This window comes from Pieris rapae, chromosome 7 (assembly GCF_905147795.1).
Source record: "Pieris rapae chromosome 7, ilPieRapa1.1, whole genome shotgun sequence".
Classification (NCBI taxonomy): Eukaryota; Metazoa; Arthropoda; class Insecta; order Lepidoptera; family Pieridae; genus Pieris; species Pieris rapae.
This window is the reverse complement of record NC_059515.1, coordinates 3570502-3589423: the sequence shown is the minus strand read 5'-3', so window position 1 is coordinate 3589423 and position 18922 is coordinate 3570502. Positions and strand designations below refer to the sequence as shown.

The following is an 18922-nucleotide window of genomic DNA, read 5'->3' as shown; positions in this document are numbered from 1 at the left end:
TAAAAATTCACTTGGCATTCATAAATTATACTCTTAGTTCTTATGAGATATAAAATTGAATTCAATTTTATTTATCAACCCACAACTATAAAAAAAATTGTTGGCACTACAACATTTTTTTAGGTCTGGGCTACGTATTTATGTATCTGTTTTTCTTGATCATATGTAAATCTAATGAACAGTATTTACAATATTCCAAACTTATATAGTAAAATTAATTATAGTGAAAATGCAATAATTAGAAAACTAAAACCTTAGATAGTAGAAGGAAATAACTCCGTTACATACTAAAAATAATGGTCTAATACAGAGTTCCCCAAACTTTTTTGTGTCGTAGACCCCTTGCCATGTTTTTCCGTGTTGGGTAGACCCCCTACTTACCTGATATTGATTTCCTGTAAATTTCTAACTCTGAAATTTAGTGTTAAAAACTTAAAGTAAACTTAATTTATTCATTTATTAATTGAATTGATTTTTTTTTGATTTTACAAGTTCAGAATATATTGCGACCACAAAGCGAATCCCAACATCCTATAACTTACACAATTTTATAAACATATGTAATAATTCTGTTACTTCATAGGTACTTTTATAAATAATGTTTATAAAAGTAAGTTTTGATATTATAAGATAGTATGATGTAAGTAAATAGGTACTATCAGTGTATGTGTTGAGATCCAGTGTCATGGACCCCAATTTTTTTTTTCGATGGCGTAGATCCCTTGCAGATTGTCATAGACTCCTAGGGGTCGATATAGACCACTTTGGGAATCACTGGTCTAATAGGTATATGTTATGCACATTATGGCGCCGTCGTCCGCTATTCGTGCACCAAACTATTGTACTGCACCAAAAAGCTTTGATAGTAAAGGAGAATTACTTCATCACTTTAAGGCAAGATTTTGATGAGTCTTCTTTGATGAATCTATAATAAACAGTATTCACACGAACATATGGAACATTTTACTATGCTAGCCCGTAGATTTTATTCGTTTTTCCCTATTAAAACTTTTTTTTCCTCAGAGTTCAAGTTATAATTTAAAAAAATACTTTAATCTTTCCAACCGCCTTGGAGTTTTACGATTCGCATCATATTTCGCGATTCCTTTTTTTTCTTTAAATTTATTACAAACAATTCACTAATTTTGTGACTCCAAAACTACACCATATGTGTCACAGGATACATCAATTATGCCCCAATGTTTTTTTTTACATTTGAACTTACCCTTTTAATAGCTGTTTTATAAATGCAATAGCTTATAAACAAAGCTTGGGAATAAGCACTGCAATGTATTGATGCTATAATGGTTTTATAAGTCTTAAGATTTAGAAACCTAGTTCATAGATTTTTTTGCAGAAGGATTCAATTAAGTAAGAATAGTGAATTGGGGTTATCTGGAATATATTAGATCACATTCTAGTCATAACGCACCCGTTTCACTCTGTAAATTTGACGCATTTTCATTAATTATAATTTTACAGATTTAACATAAAAACCATTCGTATAAATTGATTGTATTTGTATTCACTCCTCAGAGATTAATAAGCATAATCTATGTGTTATAACCGGCTTTATTTATATATTTAAATATCTTAAGTGCTTATGTAATGATTTATTAAAAGTAATTAGGTGTAACATGCAAATAGACAAAAACGTGCAGTTTGTTTAATCGTTGATTCACTGTCAAATTGTCTATCAATTTATTTTTGCAATTAGATTATCGGTGCTATTAGAATGTTGTGATATTTTAGCGAACTTCTACTTCAGTTAACCTGTTTAAATATATTACTGAATATGAAGATAAAAACTACCGTGCAGTATGTTTAACTCGTAGATGTACTGTAGCACATTTCACCGTAGACAATCTACGCGTCTACGATCGCTACGCGCGTGCATTTGATACTCTTTATGTGATCACAAAACAAGAAGTAATAGTTCAAAAATTGAAATTAATGTTGGACTGGTTGCTGGTTTTGTAATCATAACACCTACTATAATACTTTTTTAGATCAACTAAACAAGAAAATAATTAATTAATTAATTAATACATAATATTTAAAGTACCTAGTCGACTTACCTTAAGCAATATGTAGTGCCTAGTCGCAACAAGATTTTTTTATTATAACAAATGTCACGTCAACGCTTTCATGACGACGTTTCGATGTTAGCACGTTTTCTTGTTATAAGATGAACAGCAACACAATTTTGAAGGAATCATATTATGAATTTAAAGAGATTAGTAACGTTTTTCATTTACTTTATGCAGAAACTTAGCATATATTATTAATAAATACAAATATTTAACGGGCCGTAGGCAATTAAACACATCGCGTGTTTAGACCCGCGTAATTCGTTAATTATGGGCGCGATTATATTTCATTTTGTATTAATTAGAGCTCAGCTATTTAACCTTTACATTTGTGGTACAAAATCTTAAGTTATTTTTCGTTATAATTTTAGTAGAAAAACACTATGTTACTTTCAAAATTCTTTTTAAATATCATATTAAAATTCTACCACATTCACGTAACTCATAGGTTTTGTCTATATCACATAATTGGCTTAAAACAAAACAAAACAAAACATTTTTTACATTTTTTTTTTGCTACAGCACCTAATACTAAACCAAAACCCATTATTAACCTTTTTGGTACCGAGGCAACGAAGTTACGGTTGTATCAGTAATTTCAATTTATTCATATTATTACATAGATATATAAACTACAGTGTTATATTAGGAAGCCGATTGGGCAGCGGTCAGCCAGTAATCGAATGTCAGTGTAATAGCGATTGCAAATCGATTGTCACCGCAATCGACTTCCCCCTCACTAATCAAGCGCTCGATTATTGTCCGATTATTCGATTGAATCGATTTTGATTGGTTGGCTTTGGTCGGATGTTTATGACTGGAGCAATATTTATTCTGCCTACACTTGCATTTCAACTAACAACCATTACATTAGTTTAACGTATAGATACATACCCTTTTTTTTTATTTCCAGTTAGACAAGTTAGAATTTTTTTTATTGAGATTTAAATTACGTAATCATTATTAAAAAGTATTATTTTATATGCCACTACATATATCAGAAGTCAAGTAAGTTTTACTTACTTAAAAGATGTGTATTATTATTTAAAAGTAGTAGTGTACTAATCTTCAAATCATGTCTTTTATTTAAATTGTATAATGAATAGGAGGTTGCGTATTTTCTGTACAAAAGTCTGAAACAAAATTATAACTTATTAGGGCTCAATAAAAAGAAATTAAAGAACATTCCCAATCATTAAATCTGAGAAGCTATAATATGTAACACGGCAAATCTGACACGTGATTAGGGTTGCCAGGAAAAAAACAACGACAGGCCATTATGCCGCGAGTGTTACCAGATTAACGATAATTATTACAAAAAAGACAAGATCGTATCGCGATAAGTGTAAAACATCTTAATGCGTTGCCTATCTTGTTTTTATTTGTTTTCTACGACAACCCTCTCTGTCACACTTTCACACAAGCGATACGTGTGAGCGAGATAAGTGTATAGTAGCTGTATTGTGACTGGTAAGATGGACGCTAAGATGCTGTAAGCCGTTTGATTTCTTAATCGTCAATTGGAGTGACACGGAGAGATATCTCCGAATTGAATTATAATATTTGGACAATCTTATTTAGTCTTAATGTCGACTAATTGATTTGAATATAGATGTTATTAAGGTTATTCTATTTTGACATGTTCGAATTGTAATTGCAAATGAGATTGCATTATTTCTCATTACCACATTCTACAATCACATTTAAGTGAGTTTTAATTGGGTTATTGATTCTTTTTATAAGCGTTAAGCAAAGTGTATATGTAAATAGGCCTTATCATTTATCAATAATTAACAAGTTGTAATATTACAACTTGTCTCTTATAAAAGGATTATTATATATATCACCCAAATCATACAGTATATTAACAAAAACTAAAAGTCTTAGAACAAATTGTCTTTTATAATTCTTATTTCAATAATCTATTTTATATTTTTATTTGCATTTAACTACTGAATAAGTCTTGCTAATTGCTGAATTTTTAATATTTAGGAATGAAATATCTTCTTGCCTACGCCGAAAATAAATAATTTTCTAATATATGAGGTTTTTATTAAGTATTCATTAATAAGGAGATATTTAAAGCAGTAGCGGTAAGTTATAGACAGGAAACATGAACTTGTAATTTAAACCTTGTAAATTGCACCCTTACAAAAGGATAATTCGCATACAAATTAGTTATTATTTCGTGATTAATGACATATATGGCTGAACCTAAGGTTTAAAGTCATTTGATTAAGTTTTGACTTGATTCAAAGAAAGAGTAGTGTTGTCTAGAGGCTCTCTAATCTGCGTGTCAACCACATCCTTGAGTTGTGTGTATGTGTGTACTGTGTACCGACGGATTTTTTCCTTAGCACTGCACTCCATTGAAACCTGCATATCTCAACTTCAAAAATTTATGACATGTGTCAGATACTGGAGTCTGATCACCTACTTGTGTATATAATATAAATGATCGTATAAGGACTCCATGCCATGACTCATATAGGGTTGTAGTACTGGATGAGTATTTGGCTTGAAATTTTGTTATTTTTGGATGAACAGGATGCAAAAATACATTGTATCCTAACATACGATACGATAATCCGGGACAGTATTTTAAAATAACTAACTAGTTCTAAGTAACTAATATCTGAACGATTTTAAGTATTTATTTAAAGATAAATATTAATATTGTACCTTTTAAATTATACCTTAAACTTTTAAACCTTTTACATTTAATAATCCACAGACTATAAAGGTCATTGATGTAGAAGCCAATTAAGCTATTTGTGATCAAACCTACAGCTTACGGTTGTCTTTTAAAAATTAAATTCATCCCAAAGCGAAGACGATATAGAAACTCTTTGCCTTGTGTATCTTTGAATGATCTCTTATTATACTTATACCTGAGCTGTCGAATTCTGTAGATACAAGTTTCCAAAGATATATAAACTAAAATCTAAAATAGAAATTAAATGTACTAAGTACAGCTAATGTTGTTATATACAAATCGTATAGAAGATATTTGTATTAATTAATAGCGAATGCATGTATTCAAACACATTTGAATATAATTGCATTACGCATAAAGGTCTATTACTCATTAACATACGCAAACAACGTCTGATTCGGAGCCAGGAATCGTAGCTCTTGGGGCCATGGATTATTTATAAGTTTTTTATTGAATCTTTGGACTAAAGAAAGTTTTAAAGTTTTTTCTATGGTCGATTAGAAAGAGTTGTATCTAACTAGGTTGTATCCGTTGACTTACATGATTCTCAGGGTTCTGTAACACACATATACAAATAAGATTCAATATCCATTTTACGTTTAAACCTAAGGTGGAAAAACTGTTTCCTCATAAAAATGTGTGTTTTGGTAATTTTGCTTACATACCTACTTATAAAAAAATTAAATCCTAATTTATAGCATAAAAATAAGTCAGTGTGGCTACAACCTTTTTAGGTCAGGGGCATCAGATTTCTGTATCTGTTTCATGATCATTAATCAATCCAGTAGGCAAAACGGTCGCTATTCGAGTGTATGTTTAACGCGCTCATAGACAGGAAGTTCAAAGATGCACAGCTAGAGATCGAACCTACGACGGCAAGGATAGCTCTCGCACGCTAAATCCAAAGGCCAACACTGGCCTTATCTGAATTTATAGAATAAAATTATCATATTTAAGCCAATTAATAAATAATAAAACTCGTCTTTAAAAAGAATTCTCGATGGAGGATTTAGTCCGTACCTGTATCTTGCTAATGACCATTTCCAATGATCTATGTGTTTGCGCAACACTTATCTGTCAGTTATTGCGATCGTGTTGCGGGTAGCGCAGTTGTTTATAATTGTAGACTTTTAGTATTGCGATATATTCCGGAAGTTGTTAACAAAACACATACAATTAGGATATTATTTATGGGTTTGTAAAACAGGTGTAAAGCTACCATAAATGTAAGATTTATGGTTTATAGTTTTCCTAGCTTGTCTTAGTATAAAATTAATAAATCACCGTGATGGTCTGCTTCACAAGACCTTTGGCAACTAGGAAACAGTGGAATCGACTCCTGGTGGGGTGTTTCCTAGGAGATACCTCCAATTGTTTGAAAAAGAGCATACTCCTACCTCCACCATGGGCTGCCCTGGGCTTGAAATTTTTGGGCGTCCCGGTATATTCTCTGCCAATACACAGCCCAAAAAAATTTATAAAATATTATTTAATAATGTATTGTGAAGTTTCTTAAATTATTTATATAATATTTCAGGTGAGGGTTCTTGTAACAGCAATGATGGGTATCAGCAAGCAGTCGAAGATAAATCTGACGATGAAGACGCTCCACGACCTGGTTCAGCCGCTGATAAAAAGAAGCATCGACGGAACCGCACCACCTTCACCACTTACCAGCTGCATGAACTGGAACGGGCCTTTGAAAAGAGTCACTACCCTGACGTATACTCGCGAGAGGAATTGGCCATGAAGGTGAACTTGCCAGAAGTCAGAGTCCAGGTTAGTTCAATATTATTTATTAACTCTATAGTATATATTATGTATGAATGTGCAAGTGTACATGTGTACAAAAGAAACCAGTTACGTAAGTTAATGGGCAACAGGCGGCATATCGCTGACAAACGATTTCTTCCAGGAAATTTTGGTATGGAAAAATAAAAAAAGAAACACCTACTGAGAGTATAGTACAAGAAGTTCATAAATAATTATAAAAAACACAAAAAATTACATGTTACACTAGAATTGTACCACATTAAACTAAACTAAGCTAAAAGTTTAAATAATTTTACATATTGATAATGATATAAAAGCTAATCTTAGGTTAAATAATCATAATTCCTAATGTGTACAAGTAGCTAGTTACAAGGAAGAAAATAAATGTTCAAAAAGAAGATTGTTAAATCATTTTAAAGACAGCGATCGTCAAATATCAAGAGGAAAGGAGCTTCAACAGACCTTGCACAGTAAAGGAGGAGTGATAGAATTCAATTATTCATAAATAATAAACAGAATACGCAATAATCTGAAATACTTCTTTTAGTGCAAGTAAATATAAATAATAAAAATATATTCCTGTTAAAAGTTAAATACGGATTGACCCAAAAGCGATTAGTGTAAGTACTAATAATTGCTACAAAACCAATTTTTCAATCAAGCAAATAAAACCGCATTTCAATCCCATTCCGTCCATAATTCAATATCGGAAACTAAACGAAAAGCACCCTTTATTAAGTAAAGTTCGCAAACAGAATTGGCTTCAAATATAATGAACCCAAGGGGCTTATAGCCCCAGCCCAAAGCATATGTCAGGCGGAGCCCAGCCTCGAAAAAACCGTAAAACTCTCTCACATAATACAAAACATATCAACGGAACACGATTTGAGGGGTCTTTTCAAATTGGACACTCCATAATTGCTTCTTATGTCACGCCGAAAGCGGCATCAGTTGTAGCAAAAGTTTCGGATACTTTGATAGTGATGGAAAATTATTAAATGGTCATTTGAAAACAATAGAAAATATAGTGCAGTTTCATTATTGATATACCTATCAATTCATATTCATCAGGCAAGTCAGAAAATGTGCTTTTGTATTGAAGGTAAATTTTTAATGACTAATAAAAAAGAATAGGCACGCCAATTTTCATATTAAATATCATAATATCGAAATAATAAGAATAAATGTGCCTTTAAAAATTTAATCACCTTCCCCTTGAATACAATGATCTATAACCTCTGTGAAGGTGATTAAATAGTTTGATATCCATGGCGTTACAATTTTTTAAATACCCCATGTTGCAACATGCAGGCAGCCACAGCATCCCTCGGTAGATACGGGCAAGTTTATTTAAATGATTTGAATAATTTTGGACACTTTTTTACAAGCATAACTGCTTCTAGAATATATAAACTTCATACTGTCAAAATCATCAAAATATACTAAAACATGCAGACACCGACGGCTTTAATAACATTTACTTGCTAGCTTAGTATTTATACTATTAAAGTATTTCGTATGTCGTCGTGTGAAATCAATTAGTGACCCTTTTCCCAGTGAAGTAAATTAAGGAACGTTTGTCGGCGATTCCCTTCTCATTAACTTTTTCATTACGTCTCTCATGAGTTGTACTTTCAGTTTATGGTGCATTAGGCATTTAATTACCACAGAACCTATTACGGAAAATATGTCAATTTAGGCAAGATAAGATGTGTTTTGGTCGATGACAAATATTATTCCTTCAAATGTTTGTTTATTAGTTAAAAAAAATATGAAAATATTCAGATTATTTTGGAATACTATTACAAAAAAATATTGTGCGCAAGTACCGCAATAAATTTTAGTTTTCTTATGAGTTCCATTTTTGAAAAGCCATCCGTTGATTAAAGTCTACTTATATTTAATAATGTTAATCCCTTTAATGGGTCTTGGGCGAATATTTCTCAATTTCATTGATGAGCCTTATGTTACTGCTACTTCTACGAACTACGATGTTCACTGAAAGTGTTAATTGCGAACATATAAAACTTCATTTGTACACATCCGGCTTTAGGCTAACGCCAACACTGTTCATATACTTCCTTATTACATAAAACCTCCCCTGACCCTTTAGGCTTCTCCAAACAGCCACTTAACCGTTGAATAGCAGTCAATGTAAAGCTGTTAGAATCAAATGATGTCGTTAACAATGGTGCACTTCAAAATACTTTCGACCGACTGATTTCCAATACAACATCAGATAACAGTTTATTGTTGTGCTCTTTACGATAAATGGTTTTCACCAGGGTGACGTCATAGTCAGAATGATAAATGATAAAATGAATTAAATTTTGGATTTAATGAAGTTCTGTAACCTTTAGGACGTTTCTCCGTGTGTTTTTTGTTTCTTCTCAGGCGATGTGCTCAGCCATCTATAACTTCCAAGGAAAAATAATTATTTTACAGCGACTGTTAATGTACATGCCCACTTTCCGTCAGAGTCATTACCAATGAAGTCACAAATATAACTTAATAACTAATGTTAAAAGTTAAAAAGTGGTTGTCATACGATTTTTCAGAAACAGTTGCCTAATATTTGGAATACTAAGATACACAGGTAGATTTTAACATAAAGAAAAACACTTGACAAATAATCATTTGTTTACAATTGTCTATGAATAAGCCTTAGGTACTGAAATTTAAATATAACGTATATAATTTAATCATTTTACTCAGGCCAAAATCAAGAGTCAGAGATCGTAATACACACCCATTAAAACAACAAAACGGTCCATCTGTCTCTCCCCTGGCGCGCTCCACTTCATCTTATGTACTAATAAACGACAGTCTATTTACTGCTGTTATGTAATTGCTGCAGCAAAATATACCCTACCACCTATAAAATACAGGTATTTTTTGTGTAAATATTTTAATTAATAGCTCATATGTAACTAGAAGAGGGTAATTTTAATTCTAAAAAATTGGTATACAGTATTCCTAAGAGCTGAATATAAAATGGTTCCGTGTCACTTATATTTACATAATTCTTATGCAGTTCCGAAAAAGATATGAATAAGAAAATCGAATTGTTTAGGCTACTATGAGTGCCAGTCAATAAAAACGTTCTACTTCCAAACGCTGAAGTTTACTGTTGCCACTTATATTATTTAATATTTAAAAAAATATAAACACAAAAGCTTTCACATTTAGATGCGACCTCTTCTGGAATACTGATGCTTTATCATAATCGAACCCCACTGACGATTATCGCGTCACGGTCTAAAGTACCATGAAAAAGCGTCTAATGCGATATACATATCACTTACACTTGGAAATAAAGGGGAATAATGTGAGAAAATTTGATGTAAAAATTACCGCAGTGATCTCTGAGTTTCACAACATATATATTCTTAAAAAAAAACAAAATCAACTTTCATTTAAATGTTATTTTACATGAAATAGACTGCTTAGCGTTATTATATCTGAGTACCTACACTTGAGATGACTTTTATCTTTAACTTGTCCATTTCTATGAGGTAATTGGAATATACACATTCAAGATATAACATAAATATAGAGGATATAGGTGTGGATGTCTGTCTGGTTGGAGCCGGAACGAAGTTATAATAGTTGATTACCGCGAGGGAACGATGCCCTGGATGAGGGAGGAGGGGGATGCACTAATAGGATAACCTTACTTCATATTTTCGCTTTTTCATATATATAAATGTGAAAAATGCAATTATCAAACGAATGTATTATTAAACGTTTTTAAAAAATACATACAATATTGTGTATAGGGTGCGATTTTCAAAATTTTACAATTATTGTTATTATAATTGTAAAACGTTTCATGAATAGACATTCTAATTCTAGAATTTAAGTTGGCACCAATAATTTATCCGAATAAATTTTAAAGATGGAATTCCAGTAAAACAATATAATATAATTCAAGAAACATAAAATAAACATCAATTTAATCGTTTAACGTCATTCTAATTTCAAAAATGGAATGCCATATAATTAAAATGAGCGGGTAACCTCATAATTCGATAATTTCTGAAGTGACACTCTAGTTGTGAATTCTCGTAATGAAGTTGCGAGTTCCTGCCGTTAGCGAAGCAGTAACCGCGTTAACGCCAACACATAATTCAATTACACCGCGCTCTATCGCGACACACTATCTCGTAGTTATCTGTAAGAATATTAAAATCCCTTCGACATCTGCATTCACATTGTATTTCATTATGTTATATAATTTTCGGTATCTATTGATATTATTAATAATAAAGCCTTTTATTATTAATAATGGATAATAGAGAATAAACAATATTAGTTCTTATATCATCTATGTGAATTAGAAACCACTACTAGGTACTATGTGGAAGTTACTCGCTGCCTTCTGGCAATGTGCGTGTCTACGGACGGCGGTGTCATTTAACATCAGATTAGTCTCCAGTCCCTTTGCATTCTGTTATATTAAAAAATAAGAGGTATAAAGGTACCTATTTAAAAACACTATTCTAGATCAAAGGTTTAATTATATAATTTAGTAGTTATTTTAAGAATTACGTCTATAAACACCTCGGTGTAGATAAAAAAAAACATTTTCGAATTTTCATTGATAATACATACCTACATAATACTTTCGACGAGTTCAATGAGGGCAGAAATTGCGAGGCGTGAGAGCCGCGGAGTGTCTCCGATTTGATCCGGGGAAATGGAGTTTATCGTGATAGCCGCATGTGGCCACACTGATGGCGTGCAAATTAAATATAATACGATTATACCTATTATCACTATAAAAAGTGTAATTTTTAGCCACTAAAGTGAAATTGTCATATTTCCCTCAGAAAATGCATTCTCGCTGGCTTCACGAATTCGAATTACGTCAAAGTGAACCATAAGCATTATGCATAAGGATTGGAGCAAACATTTTTGAAATTGATTTTTTTTTTTCAAAGAACAGGAGGAAAACGGGCAGGTGGCTCTGCAGATGTTTAGTGATACCGCCGCCCATAGACACTACGATAAGGCTTGCAAGTGCCTTCCAAGCTTTAAAGTCATATTGATGCATGGCAAAAAGTGGCTTAAAAAGCTCTTACTTGTGGAGCAACGGACGTCGAGGTGATACTGGTGGAAAATCGTATTCAGCCAGTAAACTCAGCTTTTAGGTAGGTAAGGTATTAATCCGTATGACTCCGAACACTAGTAGAAGGTACAGAGAGACCCCACATCTGTACGTGTCTGACTCGTCGACGAGAACTCGAATCGCTCTTCATTGAGTATATTTCATACGGTCAAGTAGAAGGAGCTGGTACTGGGGAGATAGTGTTGTCATTGCAATGTTTAAAAAAAATCAAATTTGAAATAAATATTTATTCGGAATGAGTAGAAATCTTAAAAAGAAACAATGTTTAATATTAATTTATGAATTTTCCCGCTTCTAGTGTGACCACACGAGCGTTATTCTCGGCGTTATTTTTCGCTTGTTTATAGGATCAGGAGATTATGGTCGTCCTCCCTTACCGTAACGGCGGCCTAATTTACTGAATGTTGTCATTTACGACAAATTGTTTACGAATAACTGAATATTATCGCCCTCTATGTTTTTTGGGCTATTTGGCGTCAATTGTCTAGTTTCATGTTTGATACTTTAGGGATTTCGATCACAAACGTAAATCTTTTTTACTCTAAATTCAAATAGCTATTGTAACGGAGTATGGTTTGTCTTTTGTTTTTAAATTAAAATATAAGAATCTGTGAACTTTCAAACATTATTATTATTCTAAATTCAATTTAATGTTACAAAGCGTTTAGATTTTGTTTTTAATCAAAATTCATGATACCTTAGCAATTTAAAAACAATACTTTATACTTTACCTTAAAGGTAACCGAAATCATTATATGTTAGTATACAATTAAATACCGACCCAAGGCTATGAAATTAAACCTTTTTATAGCATTACTTATAATTTTTAAGTAATTGTTCAACGTATTTCATTATCCTCGTATCAATACACAATACAGCCAAATTAATCATAACTTGCTTTATAGTATAATTTGATTAAAATTTGACGGCTCCTTCCTGTTGAATACCCCTTTAAAAAAACAGGAAATGGCTTAATAAGGGTAATTCAATTAAATAACTAGTATAAGTTGGTCCCTAAGTAGTTCCAGTATTGAAACGTGGCTGGAACGATTGGGTTCAATACAAAATGGTGGTGAGAAGAAAGGCATTATGAATGGTAGGTTCCGTATCATGTCGGTGTAGATTACGGCGGAACTCTTAAACCCGATATTTCCGTTAGTCGTCTTATTTGAGCGCATGTGAGAACACGAGAAGCCGCCAGAAAGTCTCCTGTGCATGGCTTTGCGAGACTTTTGCAAATTTTTTAATCAAATTAGTATGAAAATATAAGTTTTGTTTAAATTTGTGTATAGAGAAATAGAGAAAAATATCGTTTAAACTAAATTACCATATGCAAATCTTATTATTTCTTAATATAAATGTAAAAATATTTATTTATTTAATAAACACAATAGAAATTCGAAAGAGGTTCTTATGCCGGTTTAAAATAGAATTTAAACTGTTCATGTTAGGTATGAGACTTGAATAAAGCGCCAACCAAAAATCTCATCATCGGACGTCAAGGCAAAATATAAAATAGGTACCATCCGTATCACCTTGACGTCCGTCGTCCCACACCACTATGTGGAACCAGCTGCCCTCTGAAGTATTTCTGAACCAATACGACTTACGGTTCTTTTGAGGAAAGAGCTTGCCAATTCTTTAATGGCCGGCAACGTAGTTGCAGGCCTTCGGGCAATGTGAGTGTCCATGGGCGTGGCGGTATCAGTTATCGTGCCCCTTTTTATTATTCGAAAATGTTAAAATGATGTCCAGATCTATTTAAATTCCTTATTAGTAACTTATTTAGCAGATATTTTGACTACCTACACGAATGTTGAGATTCGTTTGTAGAACCCACTTTTTCGTAGAACGCGTTTTGGTCAAAGCTCAACGATGTCCAGATTAAGCATTCTGATAAACGAGCTAGGTCTGGATATCCATAATTGCTCACTCTTTGTTTAGTTTCTTGTAAGTTCATTTTTTTACTAGTAATTTTTTGTTTTGTTAATTAATTGTTTTGATTAATATTAGATCTCTTTGTGTATTCTTGTCACATTAAAAATAGTGATTTCTTTTTGTGATTTTTTTAGCAATGTAACAGTATGCCGAGCGTTGGCAAGCTTTTTATCAATAAAAAATAAGATTAAAAGCCCTCAGAGCTATCTCTGAGCGCATGTTATGGTATACCTATGTATAATTTATCGCTCAGGCTATAATATCAAGATCACGTGATCACATCAACTTTTAACACATCATAAACGGTTAGTCTAAAAAACTTCTAACATTATTCTCACAAAACAGATCTATCAATGAACGTTTTTGTGACAATAACATGCGCCCGCGCACCCATTGTCGTCACAAATACAAACTAATACCCTGCATTTAGCGCCAACAACAACGGGCCCGGCTCTTCAACCAGATTATACATCCAATTTGACAATTCAATTCAAATTCAATACGGTGTTGAGTGTCGGCTCTTTACAACATTTGTACTATACAAAAATAGTCCTTATCCCCTTTAAATAAACACTACATTGTAGTTTTTAAACATACTTTAATTTTACATGTTTTATTTACATTCAACCGTATTGCTTTGAATTAAGAACTATTTAGTCGTAAATTAAAATTTGCCACGTCACATTGTTCTTGACCATTTTAAGTAGAACTCTGTGAGTATTTGCAGTTTTATTCGTAAGGATTAAGGTTTCTCTTTTTTACACTAAATGGGGTCTTGGTGATATTTGAGAGTGCTAGTGAGACGGCTCTTCAAAGTAGAAGGTAATGTTTTGGAGTATAATACTATAGTTTCGATTTCATTTAAAAGCGGCGTCCTTTCCACGGTTTCTTTCAAAGATCAAGATTTTAAAGTAACTCTTATGCCTGCCTACGACAGTGGTGTAATATATTTTAATTTTTCTTTTTCTCATGTATGTGATTTTTTTTTTCTATTGAGAATAAAATGCTTTAAACCTAGAGTCTTAACTTTTATATTTTTTAAATAAAATATATTTAAATTTTACAGTCTATATAATCTGTTGTTTATTTACGTTAATACTCTCAAATTCACTTTTATATTATGAATAATGCGTAAAATATTTGTATAAAAAAACTTAACCTACAACATTTGTAGATCTGAGCCTCAGATTTCTGTATCAGTTTCATGATCATTTGTCAACCTAGTTGGCAAGTAGATGAACTGCCTCCTATGCACTCCTCCTCCTATATACACGCCGTCGAGCTTTTAAGCCGGTATACTTTACCGAAGTATTAATACAGATCTATTAATACTTCGGTAAAGTATACCGAAGTATTAATAGATCTGTATTAATATATAATGATATATATAAAGTAAGGATCTGTTGCTTGTAATATCTTAACTGTAAGTTTTTCTAAAGTTTGACACGAACGCTTTTTGCGCTAATATGTCAAAAGATGTAGAGGTACGAACCAAGCAATTAGACTTTAATCTGTCACTAACATAAGTGACGGCTCTTTAAAATAAGAACAAATTAAGGTTAATCGCTAAAAGCTATGTCCGTAGAAGCGCTTGGCAAAGTCTCCAGTGTAATTACGTAATTGAGTAATGAATTTCTCGACGCTCGGCTAATTAGCGAGCGCTTTAATCTGCTTATTTGTCCATGATAATTCTTCATTAACGTCTATTATTTGTTGTGAGTGTTAATTAATTTGTAAATTACTAGCTATTTTTATTTATAATTATTTGTATTGAATGTTTTTACATGAGACTGAATGAGAGTCAAAGACAGATTTTAAGCTTGTTTTATTTAAATTACGACATAAGTATTCACCATCTTAATAAGACACACATATACTACATATATACTTACTTACTTACATACTGTATAATAGTATTCTGATCTCCAAATATCTGTATTCCCTAATGAACACCTATACATAATACTATATAATAAAACTAATATTGTTCATATTAAATCCATTTTTAGTTTAATCTGTTATAATAATAATATTTCAGCCACTTTTCACTTAGGAAAAAATTTAATCAAATTAGCGTACATTCGTCTGATTTAATAGCAATATCTATTATTATTATTATTAATTTATAATACAAGGGTAAATTGGTAGGTTTAGCAGTAGGCTTACTTGATGGTAAGTGACTTCGTCACCCGTGGACATTTACATTGCCAGATGGCTGAAGAGCGTTGCCGTTTTAAGAATTGATACGCTCTTTTCTTAAAGAGCTCGAAAAGTCGAATTGGTTCGGAAATCCTTCAGTGGGCAGCTGCGCGATAAAAAGTGCCATTAAAATGCTTAACGACGGACGTCGAGGTGATACGGATGGAGTTTCGTATTCCTCGACGTTTAATGATAAAATTCAGCTCAGTAACTTTTCGTCACACTTTTGTTCTTAAAATTTCTTCGCAGCTTCCATGCCACCCTACACAATTCCCACATCACGCAATATGTTCAAGTTAAGTACTAGTTAAACGTCCGACCTCACTCATTACTGGGTAATTCGATACATTCGGATTGGCTGTTTGTGACGCTGCGGCCAATTACAGGCCGACACGTGACCGACACGTGACAGACACCCACACGGCACGTGACCGACACGGCATTGATGTTGCGATTTTTGCTATTGTTTATTTTGTGACTTTTGAGCAAAGACTATGCAAATAGAGGGATGAATTTGTATTAACTAAGTCCGAACTACAATCTTATAGAGCGTGAATACCCTTACCCCTCGGGGTATGAAACATATTTCTGTTAATACCAATATGATTTGTTGGTATTTCTGTCAAACAGTCTCGTGTCTTAATAATTTTGACCAACGTGTAGTCAACGACCCAGGGTGGTGATATGATTGTTGAGGCTGCACAAAAATTATTTGAAATTCGAATTTCTGTTTTTCATTAAGTACTTTTAAAAATTTACTTACTGGGTTTCGTTAAACCTAGCAATTAATTTCTTAAAACTGTCATTTAAGTTTCTAAAGTGAACAATTACTTATTTTTTTTTATACTAAAAATTATGTAAGAAATATAAAAGGTGGTCGTGACCATCTAAGGATATTATAAATGTTAAGCATTTATTATACCCTTTTAATCATTTCGTAAAATGTGAGAAATGCAAACGGCCCATACCTCATTATACAAAAAACACATTATATCCCCCACACTCGAGCCCACTGGCATTGTCGTTGATCAGCGGTCTGTCTAGTAACAATGACACTGAGATGGAGGTCGGATAAAGTTGTAATTGAATGCTAATGGTCGTTTTTGCGATGTAATTACAGTTTGTATTAATAACGCGGGTTAGGGCTTCGCCAGTTTGATTGTGACGTTACCCTAGCGACAAACTTTATATATTTTTGACATGACAACGTCTTATAATTCGATGGAGCCGGTTGCACGCACGAAAAAATATAACGCATGCGGAGTTACATCGCTCTGAGGCGTTACATTTATGGCTTGATGCGCAAGCGAGAGCGCGGAACGAGCGACAAAGAGGCACAATCGGCCTCCGTTTTCGGCAGCGTTCGTTCGTTAAAAAAAACATAATAGTATTCATGCGTGCAAATAAAGGATAACTTGATCAACCAGCAACCATTTCATCAGTATTTCCATATGACGTTTTCAAGTTTAATTAGCGTCAGTAAACGGAGCTTTACAGACAACCGATTGTTTTCGTAATCCTACAGGTACATAAGATATATATAACAAAACACAATTAAGTAAATATATTATTATTATAAAGAATACATACAAAATAGTTCATACATTTCAATCATTATTGGCCCTACAATTATAGGTCGCATAATAGGAGGCAAACGAGCAGGAGGCTCATCTGATGTTGAGTCCGTCGCCGCTGCGCAAAGACTGCTGCCAGCCTTTTAAGAACTGATATGCTCCACATAGAGGTGGTGCGCGGCAAAAACTACCTTACAAACGCTACCTCGTCGTGCGATGGTTAAAATTTTTTCTTATTGTCAAAATGTCAACTTATATAGATATCTTATAATAGTAGCATAAACCAAGGTGCATTATTCTTCTTTTCAGACGCTAAGGTAAATAATTTGATAACGCTATGATAATTTTTGCAATTTTATTAGACACAGATCTTAGTAACCTCCCATAGATGGCGCAACTCGACATAAGGCCTCGGGCAGAGGGAGTCTATTTGCGCGCACTTAATATCGCGGTGTTTGCCCGGTGCGATATGAGAGCTATTAACTTGTGCACGCGCCCTTATTTGCCCTCCGACCCTCTACTAAACGCTTGTTTACACGCTAATCTTACATTGACAGCTCATTATATTCATTTCTATGCATTAGATCTTAAATTCTATGGTATTTAATTAGAAGAGCGTGGATCAGAACTGAAAAGCGGAGAAAAGAATTGAAAGTGTATTTGTATTAGAACTGTAATGTTTAAAATATATTACTGACCTAATACGTTTTTATTTTTAAATCGAAATATTATCTCGACTGTCTTATAGTTTATTAAAGGAGTATTTCTATACATAGTTATACCAACACGTTATACCTATATTCCGTTATAAAAGTTTTATATCAGAGAAAACTCGATTAAAACTATTGCAATTAAACGGCGAAGCAAACAAAAACGATTGATTGGAAAACAAAAAGAAACACGTTCGTTCGGCCACATTGTGTGCGCTGCGTTCGACATTGTGAGATAGAGACATACGTTTATACATACATATGTATATAGAAAAGATATAGTACTATACAAAGAAGCAGATAAAATAAAGCTAAAAATTCTACTTTTCTTAATATCAACGCGCCATTAACGCAACAAAACAAATGAGGTTCTATTACAACTCATTAACATGAAATTGGTCTCAATTTGGTCGCTAGAAATAATATTTTTAGTTAAAGGTCATAATAAATTATAATTAATCCTAAAATGCTAAAAATAAGTAAAAAATACAGAGAAATCCTCTCGCATCTAATTTTACTCTCAATAACTGTCTAATGATTTTTGAATGCAATGCACACTATAACTAGCCTTATTGTAGTGTATAAACGCTTATTTCACCCCATTAAAAACAATGTAAATAGGGCTTTTCCATCCTCAATCGATTGCAATAAAAACTGAAAATGTTCACCGCAAAAATCTATCACGAGTTAAATGCAATGAAATATCAACTCTAGCCCATTGTTTTATGATTTTAATGCATTTAACAAACCGCAGTAGTTACAACCCTCCCTACCGTATTAACACTAAACGG

General features: G+C 32.8%; 1 protein-coding gene across 1 annotated transcript in view; it reads left to right on the top strand.

Moving 5' to 3' along the window:
* The window catches only part of LOC110992753 (retinal homeobox protein Rx1-like), a 29371-nt gene that overhangs the window by 2579 nt on the left and 7870 nt on the right, over nt 1-18922 (top strand). Inside the window, exon 2 of the mRNA XM_045629033.1 lies at nt 6344-6585. Coding sequence (XP_045484989.1) covers nt 6344-6585 — 242 coding nt within the window. The remainder of the gene's footprint in view (nt 1-6343; nt 6586-18922) is intronic.